The sequence below is a fragment of the Ursus arctos genome, unplaced genomic scaffold (assembly GCF_023065955.2).
Source record: "Ursus arctos isolate Adak ecotype North America unplaced genomic scaffold, UrsArc2.0 scaffold_9, whole genome shotgun sequence".
Lineage (NCBI taxonomy): Eukaryota > Metazoa > Chordata > Mammalia > Carnivora > Ursidae > Ursus > Ursus arctos.
The window spans coordinates 9,403,633-9,418,067 of record NW_026623111.1 but is presented as its reverse complement, the minus strand read 5'-3'; the positions used below and the strand labels follow the sequence as shown (position 1 = coordinate 9,418,067).

Here is a 14,435-nt window from a genome sequence, read left to right as displayed (position 1 = left end):
GAGAGACAGAGCCATGCTGGAGGTTTCACTTAAAATTCGCAATCACTAGCCTGAGGTGAGCCCTTAATGCTGCTCAGTAATTCTACCACGTGTCCCTAGGCCATCATCACTCCCTCTCACCTAGATGACTGTTTTCATAGCTTCTCTTCTCTCTTCAGATCTTCAGCATTTCCTCATCCATTCTCTCAGCTGATGACCTTGTATCCTATTCTATAGAAATTTGAAGTCAAGAGAAGATAACTGCATACTCTTGCCACCATGTTTGCCCCCACTCGCCTCACTCCCTGCCTCTGTTCCCGTATCTTCTGTCTTCTGTGCGGTTACTGTGGGACAGACCTTCTGTGCTCCCGGCTAGGGCCCATTCCTCCACTACGCATTAGTCCCATTTCTCTTGGCCTAGTAATGAACATTGATTACTCAGCAATTCTCTCTCCTTCCTGCATCATCGCTTATTTTCTGTCTACTGGATTATTTGATCAGCATACAAAATATTATGACTTATCTTAAAAACAGGAAACTCTTGGTTGCACACTCTTCTCTAGCTGTTGCCTTCTTTCTTTCCCCTAGTTCCAGTGGGATGTGTTTTGAAAGAGGTGTCTCCAGTTTTCTCTTTACAGTTTCTCTTGAACAGTTTCAGCTGGACTTTTTCACCCAGTATTTCACCTGAACTACTGTTATTAAAGTCACCAGTGACCTAGTTTTTGCTGAATGTGGTGGTCAGTTCTTAGTCCTCATCTTACTTGACTTAGTTGAGGCATATGAAACAGTTAATCACTCTCTTCTGTGAAATACTTTCCTCACTTACCTTCCAGGTACTACACCTCCTGGTTTACTCTTACCTCACTAGCTACTCTCTCTCAGTTCCTCTTGCTGATTCCCTCTCACTCCAACTTCTGAATATTGGAGTGCCTTAGGGCTCAGTCCTTGGATATCTTTTTCTAAACTTTTTCCCTTAGTTGCCTCATTTAGCCCCAGGGCTTTGACCAGACCTCTTCCCTGAACTCCAGACTCCTATAGTCCAGCTGCCTGCCCAGCACCTCCACTCAGCTGCCTGATAAGCGGCCCTAATTTTATTCAGGTTCAGAACTGAACTCTTGAAGTCTTTCCTGAAATCTCCCATAGTCTTCCCCAGTTCAATAAATGGCAGATCTTCTACTAATTGCTAAGGCGGAGAAAATTTTAGAATCATTCTTGACTCCTCTCTTTCTTTTATACCCCACATCTATTGCCAAGTCCTCTTGGTTCTACTTTCATGATGTATGCAGATATGTCTGGATATACCCTCTCTACTGCTACCACTTTGTTTCAAGCCTCCATCATCTCTTACGTTAGTGTCCTTGCTGGCTCCTCTTTTTGTACTCTTGATCTTCTGTAGTGAGAATACTCAATACAACAATCAGACTGACCCTATTAAAATAGAAGTCACATCAAGCCACCTTCCCATGGCTTCCATTTAGCTCAGAATAAAAGCCAAAGTCTTTCCATAGCCTACCAGATCTTATGTGATTTGTACTCCCTTAATCTTTTTGCTTATTTTCCTTCACAATCCCCCACTTTCTCTCCATTCCACCACACTAGCTTTCTTATTTTTCTTGAATGTTGACCATCAGTGAACTATCATATATAATGATTTTTAGGGTATAAATGACATAAGCCTTTTGGAGATATGTATCTTTTTTTTTTTAGAAATCAAAATTAGGGGGCGCCTGGGTGGCACAGCAGTTAAGCGTCTGCCTTCGGCTCAGGGCATGATCCCAGCGTTATGGGATCAAGCCCCACATCAGGCTCCACTATGAGCCTGCTTCTTCCTCTCCCACTCCCCCTGCTTGTGTTCCCTCTCTCTCTGGCTGTCTCTCTGTGGAATAAATACATAAAATCTTAAAAAAAAAAAAGAAATCAAAATTAGTTGCAATAAATATTCAGTAAGTAATCATGAGATAAGTAGGGGTAAAAATATGATAAGACACTTAAGAAGCAGAGACAAGTATATCATTGCAGTCAGTATCTGGATTGAAGTCCTAGGAATCCTAGTGGGCCCAGCATAAGCTAAGTATGTATGAAAGGCTGTTTATAGAAAATACTATTGATTTCTGTTTAATGATAACAGAGTATACTACTCCTTTACCCTGAACCAATAAAATAAAGATTACTAAGTTGTTTTGCTCAAGAGATATGGAGAATTTATTGAAATTGATGAAAGCCACAAAGATTATTAAAGGGTTGGAAGGTAAGATCTTTTAAGATATGCTAAGCCAGATCAAAAGACCAATATAGAATTGGCAATGAAAAACCTGGGTACTAAAGTACAGACTAATTTATTTTCCCCAGTACTTTTAGGAGTTTGTTATGCTAGTAGTCTTTTTTTTTTTTTTAATGTGGCATCTGTAATTAATTCTCTTATGTTAAAAATTTTAAAATGTATGGGTATCTGGGTGGCTTAGTCAGTTAAGCGGCTGCCTTTGGCTCAGGTCATGATCCCTGGGTCCTGGGATCCAGCCCTGCATCGTTGGGCTCCCTGCTCAGTGGAGAGTCTTCTTCTCCCTCTCCCTCTGTCCCTCCTCCTGCTTGTGATCTCTCTTTCTCTCAAATAAATAAAATCTTTAAAAAAATAAAATTTTTAAAATGTAAATTTTTAATGTGTTTATGTTTAGACCAATTTAGTGAATTGCATGATTTTCAAATTATGATTTAATCATTTAAAAATTATTACACTTAAAATGTTAGTGTATTTGACAAAGCTATTCTTGTAATAACCTGTTACATCATATTTTCACAATTCTTGATGTTTATCATTTTTTAGAAAGTTCAATTTATTTGAAGGTAACTTAAGCATGCCTGTTTTAAATCATTTAAACCTATTTTTGTTATGTAGGTCTTCCTGTGTTTTCAGAAAGTTGCTGCTGAAATCCTTGGAATCAAGTTAAACAAAGCAGAAATAGAACAGTCACAGGTGATTATATTGAACTTTATATTTTTAAAAATCAATTTATTTCCTAAAAGACATTAATTTTCACCACTGACTCCTTTCACATTTATGCATTCTATGTACATATCCCTAAAAGCCTTAGGAATAAATTGTGTGTATGAATGAATCAGTGTTTATTGTGGAAGATGGAGGATGTTAATTTTTGCCCAATTATGATACCCTTGAAACTTCATTTTGTCCTAAAATTGAGATTAATATAATACACATTTCATCAGTGGTTAAATAATGGGTTAAGATGCTGACCATATTGTTTTGTACTTCCTTCTTTAAGTTCTTCCAGGATTTCTGTACTACAATATTCTTTTTATATTTCATACAAAAATCCCAACAATTTATCTAAGTTTAGTCTTAGACTTTACTCCATTTGGCATCCTCCATGTTCACTTTGGTAAAACATTACTTTTTCTTTAAGTCTGTGTTCTCTGTTCTAATCTAAAACACCCCCTACTATAATGATATTAATTCTCGATGCTATTTTATTGTAAATTTAATGCACAATTTAATAATGGTATTAATTATTGAAGATTTTGGAATTCTTTCACTATTTCTTAGACTAATAAAATAAATGTGAATACCAGCAATCAAGCATTTAAAAATACCACCATAGTGGTATACCAATTCACGTGTTTGATAGAATGAAAAATCAGAGTAAGAGCCTAGAGTTTAAAGTTAAGTTTTTGGTTTGCTAGAAGCAACAAATAAATTACATTTTTCCTCAATCCTGTCCACTCTATGCCCATCCCATACAGCTAAAAAGATACAATTGTCTTTTCCCATCCTTATATTTTCTTTAATTTTTTCAGTGATCTGTCTTATTTTCATGGTCACTCTGTGTGTGTGTGTGTGTGTGTGTGTGTGTGTGTGTGTGTGTTTTAAAACAAAGCAGATATCAATTGAAAATTTTTATGCTGAAGTGACTCTTTCTAGGACTTGATTACAATATTTGAAACTCTGGAAATCTCTTTTTATTTCTCATTTTTCAAAAGACATTTATTTCAGCACTTATTATGCTCAGTCATGGTGTTAAGATATCTTATGCCATGTAAATTACTCCCAGACACATAAAAATAGTTGCAATTGACTCTTGATCAACTCAGGAATTGGGGACACTGACCATCCCCCCACAGTTGAAAATCCACATGTAACATTTGATGCTACCAGAACTTAACTACTGTTGCCTACTGTTGATTGGAAGCCTTACTGATAAACAGTTGATTAACACATATTTTGTATGTTTTATGTATTATGTACTGTATTCCTTCAATAAAGTAAGCTAGAGACAAGAAAATGTTTTTAAGAAAATCTTAAGAGGAGGGGCATTTGGGTGGCTCATTAGGTTACGCTTCCAACTCTTGGAATGGAAAAAAGGGAGCTTGAGTGATTGGTGGGCCCTCCTAGAGGCGAAGGTGTGCAGGTAGGTCACAGGCAGCCACTCTGGGAAAGAATGCCGTTTACTGCCTCATCTCCAGAACAGTGCTCAGGTTCAGCAGTAACTCCAGAGAGGTGGACTAACTTGGATATTTTTAAAAAGCAAAATTTTAGTGATGCTTTATTAATGTTCTCAGCTCACTCTTAGTCACAAGAGCCAGAAAGCTACTGTCTTGACTTTAGAGATGGACTTTACATCTAGGCATATTTTAACTAAATAGGGTATCAGATGTGTTAACTGCATAGCTCTACCTTTCCTGTGCACCTTACCTTTTTAGTGCACCCCATCTTGTTTATTATGCGATGACACTTAACTCAGTCTTCAGTTTGTTGGTGGAGTGTAAATGAATTCATTCATTTGAAGATGAGTTCACATTACGAGAGCCCTCTTTTGTTGTTTGTCAGAATCCTTTGTGTAGGGAAATCTCATTCTTCTTTCCCGAATCTCATGAATTTGGTGTCTTTGCCAATTAAATTATCGATTTCACAATTAACAACATTTCTCAGTGGAAACATTTTCAAAAGTTCAGATTTTAAAAAGAGGTTTCTAAGAACTTACATGCAAGCCAGCAAGCCATGTTGAGCACAGTTATTTCTTTTTTAATTGAAATATATTTGACAGGGCGCCTGGGCGGCTCAGTCGTTAAGCATCTGCCTTCAGCTCAGCTCATGATCCCAGGGTCCTGGGATCAAGCCCCGCATTGGGCTCCCTGCTCAGTGGGAAGCCTGCTTCTCCCTCTCCTACTTCCCCTGCTTGTGTTCCCTCTCACGCTCTCTCTGTCTCTGTCAAATAAATAAATAAAATCTTAAAAAAAAATATGTTTGACCTATAACATTGGATAAACTTAAGGTGTATGACGTGTTAATTTGATACATTTATGTATCGTAATATGATCACCATTGTAGTGATAATTAGCACCTCTATCACATAATTACCTTTTCTCTTAGCAGTTGGAATAATTAAGCTCTAGTGTCTTAACACGTTTGATGATTATAATACAATATTGTTGTCTGTCTTCACTGTACTGTGCATTATATCCCTAGGGCTTATTTACTATTCGTTTTAAATTTGTACCTTAAACAACATCTCTTCGTCTTCCCCGGTATGGGGAAACACCCGATCCCTGGCAACTACCATTTTATTCTCTGTTTTCACAAGTTTGGCTTTTTAAAATTCCACATATAAGTGATACCACACAGTACTTGTCTTTGTTTGACATCTGTCACTTAGCATAACATGCTCAAGGTCCATCCATGTTGTCACAAATGACAGAATGTCTTCCTTTCTCATATATATACTCCATTGTATATATATGTACTACATTTTTAAAAAAGATTTATTTATTCATTTTAGAGAACACCTGTGTCTGAATGTAGGGAGAAGGGTAGGAGAGGGGGAGGGAGTCTTATGCAGGCTCCATGCTGAGCACAGACCATGAGATGGGGCTTGATCCCATGATCCATTAGATCATGACTTATGAGATCACAACCTGAGCTGAAACCAAGAGTCGGATGCTCAATGGACTGAGCCACCCAGGTGCCCCATATATGTACCACATTTTTTTTATCCATTCAGCTATTGATGGACACGTAGGTTGTTTGTATATCTTGAGCTATTGTAAACAATGTTGCAATGAACACGGGGGTGCGTATATGTTCAAGTTAGTGTTTTTATTTTCTTTGGCAAAATACCCAGAGTTAGAATTGCAAGATTGTATGGTAGTTCTGTTTTTACTTTGGGGGGGAACCTCCACACCGTTTTCCATAGTGGCTGTACCAATGTACATTCCCACCAGGAGTGTAAAAGGATTCCCTTTTCTCCACTTCCTCCCCAACATTTGTTGCTTTCTTCTTGATGATGGCCATTCTAACTGGTAAGTGACTGAGAGAGGGGGAGAGAAAAAGAGGTGGGGCAGGGAGGCAAGGCAAAGAGGGAAAGAGAGTGCACACTTGCTTTCTGTGTTTTTTGACAGATTCCTGAGGGAATTTGGTGTAGCATTTGAAAGTGTTTTGTATTATTTTCTGGAGAAGGAGCTGGTCTTTAGACTCCCAGTCACATGGAAACTGATGCTGTAGTAATTCAGTTTGTGACATAGGTATTTATGATCAGGTTATAGTCTTGGTTGTATTCAGTGATTATTTAAAGAGATTCCGCTGTTTTAGTTCTAACCTTGTTTGTTCCTCCTAGGGAGTTCTTTAAAGTGAGTTACCAGCACATTTTGCAAGCTTTGCAAGGAAGGGGAAGGGGAAAGGGGAGGAAAGAAAGGGAACACAGTTCATGAATACAGCATACATTCTTTGGTGGTCCGCTTCTTACCAGGGGCCACAGTAGAATCTGGGAATCCAGAGAGGAATACGTGGAAGTCCTTGTCCTCACGGAGCTCCCAGAACAGGTGGGGCAGACAGCTATTTAAACACTTCTGTACACTCTAGCTGCCTTGTCCACAGTCCCCGATTTAAGCAGTAGTTGCATTTGTATCATTTATCAGTTCTTTTTTCTCCCCCAACTATTCTCCTCTAAGATGGTGTAAAAACTGGGACTAGTTGTTAACAAGTGTCCTCATTTCCCATATTGTTCAAGTTTTTTTTGTTTGTTTGTTTATTTACAAAGTAGTCAAACCTTAAGGGAAAAAAAACCGAATTTCTAATTACTGTTCTCTCAAAGGTGCAGCATTCAGCTTTTCAGTAATGCACCAGATAATCCAAGGAGAAAATGCATACTCCTGTGTCTTATCTCTTTCAGTCTGAATTGCAAGGAGGTTTTGCAGTATATACCTGATATTAAGAGGGGTGGTTTTTTAAAAAAATTATTTGTCAGAGAGAGAGAGAGAAGGAGAGGGGGCACAAGCAGGGGGAAGCTTCGGGCAGAGTGAGAAGCAGGCTCCCTGCTGAACAAGGAGCCTGATGCAGGACTTGATCCCAGGACCTTGGAATCATGACCTGAGCTGAAGGCAGATGCTTAATGGACTGAGCCATGAGCCACCCAGGCATCCCAAGAGTTCTTAATGCATTTTTAAGCCTTGACATTTTCACTTGTCAGTTAATAAACTGTGAATTTCTGGGGCTCCTGGGTGGCGCAGTCGTTAAGCGTCTGCCTTTGGCTCAGGGCGTGATCCCGGCATTATGGGATCGAGCCCCACATCAGGCTCCGCTATGAGCCTGCTTCTTCCTCTCCCACTCCCCCTGCTTGTGTTCCCTCTCTCGCTGGCTGTCTCTCTCTCTGTCAAATAAATAAATAAAATCTTTAAAAAAAAATAAACTGTGAATTTTTGTTTGGTTTGAATTTGGTAAGCATTAGTTTCCTCAAAACAAAAATTTCTCTCATGTCTGAGACACTAAACTCACTTAAAAAAAATATATATATATATATATATGTCCCCTCTGAATATTTCCATGCTGCATATGAACATGTCTGGCGTAGGGCCTGGTATGTAGTAGGCATGCACATAACTGTACAACTCAAGTGCCCATTTAACCCCTGATCCTAGGGTCCGTCTCTGTGGCTTTATCTGAATATTGACCTTCCTTAAGGAGCCATAAGGAGCTTAGATTTTTCTTACGTAGATGTTAATCTTTATTATTTTTTCCAGTCTGTTTACAAAAACTGCCCTGAGATTCCTTTCTTATCCTAAACATCACTTGTCTTCCTTGCAGAACTTACTTACTCGCTTTGTACATACTATTCTAGTTCTCAGACACTGAACATTGCTTAACGGATTTCCATATCATAGCCCATATTTTTCTTTTCCTCCTCACCTCTTAAAGTTACTTTTCATATAGTTTCAAGATCTAAAGGTGGGACTTTAGAGACGATGTAGATAAACCTTGTGTTTTTATATCAGGAAGTTGTAAAGACCGAAGTGGTAAAGTAACTTGCATCCAAAGTTACGAAGGTTCTGGCTGCATCTAAGGGCACTTTATATGGAAGAAAAAGAAAAGAAGTTTCTCTTAAGTTCCTGCTGTGTGCAAAGTTCCATGCTTTAAAAAATGCTATAACCATGCGTTAAGTGATAATCTATAATTTTGTTGCACTTTGAATATATATCAACCATAGTATTATTTAATAGCTTACATCTCTGTATTCCGTGCTAGACTCTTACACATCTCGGAAACAGAGATTATGTATTATTTATCTGAATGTCTTCAATATCTAGAACAGTGATTAGCTTTGGATGAGTGATAGTGACAAGGTATGTGTACTCCATATCCTGAATGTGACAAACTACAACTTTTGCGATGGCAGATGTGTTGCTACTATCTGGGTTAAGACACAGTCGCAGAATGGGCCAAACTGATCTTCAGTGTCCTCCCAAGAGTCCATCTCTACTCTCCACACCTTCCTGCCCCAGCTCCTGGGTTGCTGTCTTGCTCACCTCTGCGTAGCTGCCGCTTCCCTTTCCAATATCCACTCACAAGTAAACACTCTGACAGAATAAGGGTTAAGCTGGTGTTTAGCCACACGGCTTCTTTCCTCTTAGGGCCGTTTCTTTATTTTCACTCCATTAACTAATTGCAGGGAACAATAGCAGAGTGTACTTTGTGACTCCACAGGTACAAGGTGGTGTTTTGTAGGTAACATTTTCTCTGAAAACATCAGTGAATGGCTTGTAAACAAGCTGACTACTATGAAACCAGCTACCATGAAGTTTATGGCATGGAAATTATGTTTTTCTCCTCATAGAAAGCAAAGTTTTGAATCTGCAGAGCTTTAGTCTGGCTTCCAGTTGAGAAACTTTGTACAAAGCTTTATGTCAGACAGCCAAGGCCTCCAAGAAAGATGTTGCCTTGTTAGTTCTTCATTAATTTGATGAAAATTAATGGTGAAAATCCAAGTCATTTATGTTAGTCAATACTTCAACCAAAATGTCTTGACCACAGGTCAGTAACCTGGTTGTGTTTATAGGATAGGGTTTAAACCAACATTGTGGAGGATTAATGAGTTGCTTACTGATTATGAAAATCCCCTTTCTTTATTGTAACCCATAGTTTGGCATGAAACAGTTAGGTTTGGGGAGGTCGGATAATGGTGTTCAACGTTAATACCTCATGTGGCAGTTGGTAATTCTTCTGTTGATAGCATCAGGCTGAATGCCTAGTAAATCATGAGGCTTGTCCAGAAGTTAATGCTGCTTGCTAGAGAATTGGAGCAGAGCCCATCCAAGGCTAATATACCATAGAATCCTCTTCATTTACTCTCAGTTGTTTATCCAATCGTTATAAATGTTATCACAAACAACTGCCCGTATTAACATGTATTTCTATATGTGTTAATTAATAGATACTAATATGAAGAAAGATTTTCTGAAATAAGATATTTGAAAAAAGTGAGGATAATTTCAAGTGTAAGAAATTTGAGGGGAGCACGTTATCTCTATCATACATACTTGTCATACATGCTCTCTTCATCCTAAGAGTTATAGCAATCCAAAACCTATCAAAGTAGTTTTGATTTTTTATTTAGCAAAACTTTCGATATTTGAAACAGTAGCTATTGTGCCTAAACACTATATGTCTGGACTTTTTCTTAAATGATAGAAAAGTGTGTTTCGAACTTGTTTATTTCTATATGGAATTTGGAAGCATGGAGGTGAGGGTTGTGTGGGATGAGGGAATGAGCATCAAAAAGAAGTCTTTGACAAGTACTAGATATTATTAAGTGTAAAGATTGTAAGTGGCACATGGCTTCCTCTGATTTATGCGTCCACTCCCCACCTTCAAAGAAAATTAATTACTCCTTCTCCTGTGTTCCCTCAACATATTGTAAGTCCACTAGTAAAGCTCTTATCTTGTATGGCAATTAGCTGTGTACATGTTTCTCCCTCCGTTTAGTCCAGAGCACCTTGTGAACAGAGCCTGTGTAATTCACCCATGTAATTCACCCAATATAGAGTGACTGGCACACAGAGAGATCTTCAGTAATATTTGTTGAAAAAGATGGAATTAAATACTTTTACTGCGCTTTAGTATAGAAAAGCCCTGTAATTCTTTGTTGTCCTCTGAAATTCTGGGTGTTATAGATATAATGTGTCTTTGTGATACCAAAAAGAGAACTTGCAACTTGTCTGGGAGGTTCGGTACACATGTCTATTTCAATAATTAAATAGAGTTGCAAAGAATAATGTTTCATGGATCTTCACTCATTTTCTTTCCCTTTATATGCATATATTCTGCTGTTTTTTTCTGTGACATGTTTAAATTTATGTATGTATTTTTCTGCTTTGGTGTTCCCTTCTATTTTCAGTCATTGAACATACTTTCCATTTTTTCTTTTTTTTCTTTTCCCCCCTCTTTCTTCTTCATCTTGTTTATGTTGTATGGAATTGGCAGCATATTGTCAGGGCAGAAATAGTGAAGTACCCGGAAGAAGATAATCAACATACCAACTCTGCTCAGAGTAGAATCTGTTCAGTACAGTAGTGCAGGTATTAATGGGTAAACGGATTGCAATTTGGGGGAGGGGGGCGGGGGGACTAGCTGTCTTGCTCTTTATTCCTTATGAGTAGAGAAGTTCAAATGATTATTGTACATTATTGGGAATTAATACTGTTCATGGTAAGTCCTGTTTTAGAACTTTGAAAAACTGATTCTTTGCCAGGAGACTGACAAACAAGGAATTGGAACAAATTAAAATAGCATTTCAGTTACTTTCAAACATATTTGTCTTTATGGTTGTGTTTATCACATGTGCAGTGGAGAGTTGAGACAGTTACTACATTATTCAGTGCTTCCCATTTTTTCCTGAAATAGCAGGGTAGTTGAAAGAGTATTTTTAAAATTTGCCTTGAATTACCTTTCTTTGTCTGCTTCTGTACGCAGACTTAGTAATAGAGTTGAGAACAGTGAAGGAGCTGTTTTAATTTTAATTATTACTTAAGGCATATTGCTGAATTCATCATTGAAGATATTCCTTGAAGTGTGGGTTAGGGGGATGGAAAGAAGAGTTAAAAGTGTCTTTTGGTTTAAATTATTTTAGTAAAACATGAATATGAGGTAATTTTCTAAATTTTTCATTCTGTATTTTCTTAGAGTCATTACTCATAACCCAATAGTGAGCTCTTTGGAAGTAAATTAGGGATTTGGGAGGAAAGTTCTAAAAATTGGAAAAGTTTTAAAAATTGGGCTGCTCAAAACATTTCTCCTTTATATGTGACTCCTATTTAACATTTACACGTTTTCTTGCTGACTTGCAAATTGCTGCAGACATTCTAAAAAAGTTATGGCTGGGTATAATGGTTTATTTAAATATTAATAAATAATGACATATATTTACTTGAAATTATGAGGTCTTGCCTATGAATTAAAACACGTGAGTGATTAATTCTAATTCCTTTGCTTTAAATTATAACCAGGGTTTAGTTTTTTATATTGATTTGTCAATTTTGTATTAGACTTGTAACCTCAAGTTAATGTTGTAAAACCAGGGACGACTCAGTAAAAGAATTGCTCTTCTGTCCTTATAAAACAAAAAACCCCCAAACCCAGACCCAAGCCCCTCACTGCCCAGCATCTCAGCTCTACATCAGTTTGTTCTGACTGATTCTTTTCATATCAGCTCTGGCTTCATTTATGGTGTCTGTCATCAGAAGTTCACCAAAGTTCAGAAAATAAAAATATACTTTAACGAGCTCTTTCTAAACGTTCTGATGTGCTGATAATAGCTCTGTTTTCTTTTATGACAGAGGGTGGTGAAGGCAGATATTGTAAACTACAACCAGGAACCTGTGTCGAGAACTGTCAACCCTCCCAGGAGCTCTATGTGTGCAGTTCAGTGAGCGCACGTTACCTTTGCACCCGTGGTCCTGGCTGCCCTTCGCCCCGTGTGGGCCCGGGGCCTCTAGAAGCTCTGTGATCAGTGGCCATCTCTGTAGTGTTCAGTTAACACTTTCCTCCCGGCTCCCTCGGCGCGGCCGCCACGGCCTCCGGCAGCTCCTCGGCCCGGACGGATTGCACTTGATTGCACTTGGGGACAACACACTCGGAATCCAACATGGAAAGCCCCTTGTCTGGCATTAGACTGCTTCACTGAAAGGGAATGATGCTGGTTCTCTTTCCCTTCTTTTATCTCCGATGTCAGCTTTTTAGACAAGTGTGAGGACGTGCCAGTCTTGACCGGCGGCCGGGGTGTGGCCAGCACGGTTTCGCTGTCTCACCTGAGCTCCTGGCTGGCGGGGCGCTTCCCGCTGCCCACGCTTAGACAAGTTACATACTTTATCTGCAGATGCTTCAGAAGGCCTTCTTCCGCTGTCTATCGTGAGTGAAAATATATAAAGTTGTATCCAACTGAAAATGCTTGAAATAAAGCTGTAATCTATTTTTTTCATTTTTTAAAAAGGGCCTAATTGTTGATACTGTAACTGTAGCTCCCAAAGTCGTACTTGCTGTCGTAGTTTTATTCCTGTGTCATGGTCACTACGCATCGTGTCACTGAGGTGCGCTGGCTCTCTGATAGTGTTCAGCCGATGTCTCCTCCGACCCGTCCGTGCTCCCGGCACGAGGCACAGCTGTTGTTGGATCGTTGTGGGTCAGACTGTACCTGATGTTCAGATGTTCTTCTCCTGCAAATAAACTTATTTCAGTTACTTTTTTGGGGGAATTTTCTTTCGGGTGTCTGCCTTTTAGTTTCAGCAAACAAAGTGTATTGGGATACGGAGTGAGGGAGCGCGTCCCGTTTCCTAAGCTTCCCGTCTCCCGGACAGGTAGGTTGCTTTGTTGGGCCGATGCGGGTCCACGGCCGCACGTCAGGGACTCCGCCCGAGGCGCACCCTCCGTCTCTCCCTCTTCTCATCCCGACCTTCCGTGCTGCGCACCTCTGCGCGGGTAGAGCCCGGACTCACCGCTGTGTGCTGTGTGCTGCCCTGCCTTCCTGTCTGAGCGCGCGGCGCCCCCCGCCTGGGACCCCCCCCGCCCCGAATTCTGTCTTCTGCCAGCCAGCCTTCAGGCACGGCGAGGGCAGCGCTCTGTGTATCTTGCTCACCGTTGTGTCGTGTTTTCTGTACGAAGGCACAGTGCCTGGCCCAGTGGGTGCTTCGTATTTGTCACATCAAGACAGGAACGAATGCCGCCCCTCCACAAAGCCAGTCCTCGTCTATACGGCGCAAGTGCCTGGGGAGTACCTCTGGGATGGCCGTGACCCTCTCCTGCCTCGAATCACAGCGATTTGTGCCCTCGTGTTTTATTCCTTAATAAGCCACGAGCCTGCTGAGAACAGTCTGGGTCTGTTCTGTGTCCCGCCTCTGCGGGGCGCCAAGCAGGGTGCCTTTCTCACAGGAGACTCGCCACAAATGTGTGCAGGAATTTTGGACACCTCATTTTACAGCCGTAAGGGGTCTTAGAGAACTTGTTATTTCATATCCTGTGTGGCTAAGGAAACTGAAGTTTGGACAGAAAAAGAACTTGCCAGAGGACGTGGGATCAAAGCTAGACCCGAGAGGAAATCTTCTGTCTCAAGGCCAGGGGTCACCACTTCTCAAGAGTGATTTGAAGTTGAAGAAATTTTAAGGATTGTGACTTCTGTAGTCATCAGGTAGCAAGTCCAATCTTTCTTAACTGTGATTTCTGTGGTTTTTACTTTATAGCAATTAAGCAGCCTTTTACACCTTTCAAGTGATAAGTCCTTCAAAGTATTTTATTTTATCCCTCCTTTCGGCAGCTCCTAACATGCCAGCCAGTCTTCTAGGGGGAGGATAGTCTCCCTGTGTTCCTTAGGAGAATATAAATTTAAATAAAAGAGAGCTCAACTTTCAAGGACTTTACAGTCTAATAGATTTGTTGTTGCTATTTTATTTATTTATTTATTTATTTATTTATTTATTTATTTATTTATTTAAAAGATTTTGTCTATTTATTTGACACAGAGAAAGAGAGCACAAGCAAGGGGAAGGGTGGGGGGAGAGGGAGAAGCAGACTCCCTGCTGAGCAGGGAGCCCGACCTGGGGGCTCGAGATCTCAGGACCCTCATGGGACCTGAGCCAAAGGCAGATGCTTAATTGACTGAGCCACCCAGGTGCCCCTGTTGTTGCTA

At 39.9% G+C, this 14,435-nt stretch overlaps 1 protein-coding gene across 2 annotated transcripts in view; it reads left to right on the top strand.

Annotated features, from left to right (window-relative positions):
- The window catches only part of RAB28 (RAB28, member RAS oncogene family), a 93,098-nt gene extending 80,105 nt beyond the window's left edge, over positions 1-12,993 (top strand). The window contains exons 6-8 of one of the 2 annotated variants that reach the window (XM_026514416.3): positions 2,873-2,950; positions 10,742-10,836; positions 12,094-12,195. In XM_026514416.3, coding sequence (XP_026370201.1) covers positions 2,873-2,950; positions 10,742-10,831 — 168 coding nt within the window. In that variant the 3' untranslated portion in view covers positions 10,832-10,836; positions 12,094-12,195. Of the gene's footprint in view, positions 1-2,872; positions 2,951-10,741; positions 10,837-12,093 lie in introns of both variants that reach the window. The other variant, XM_026514415.4, reaches the window with a different exon arrangement.
- The last annotated feature ends 1,442 nt before the right edge of the window (positions 12,994-14,435 follow it).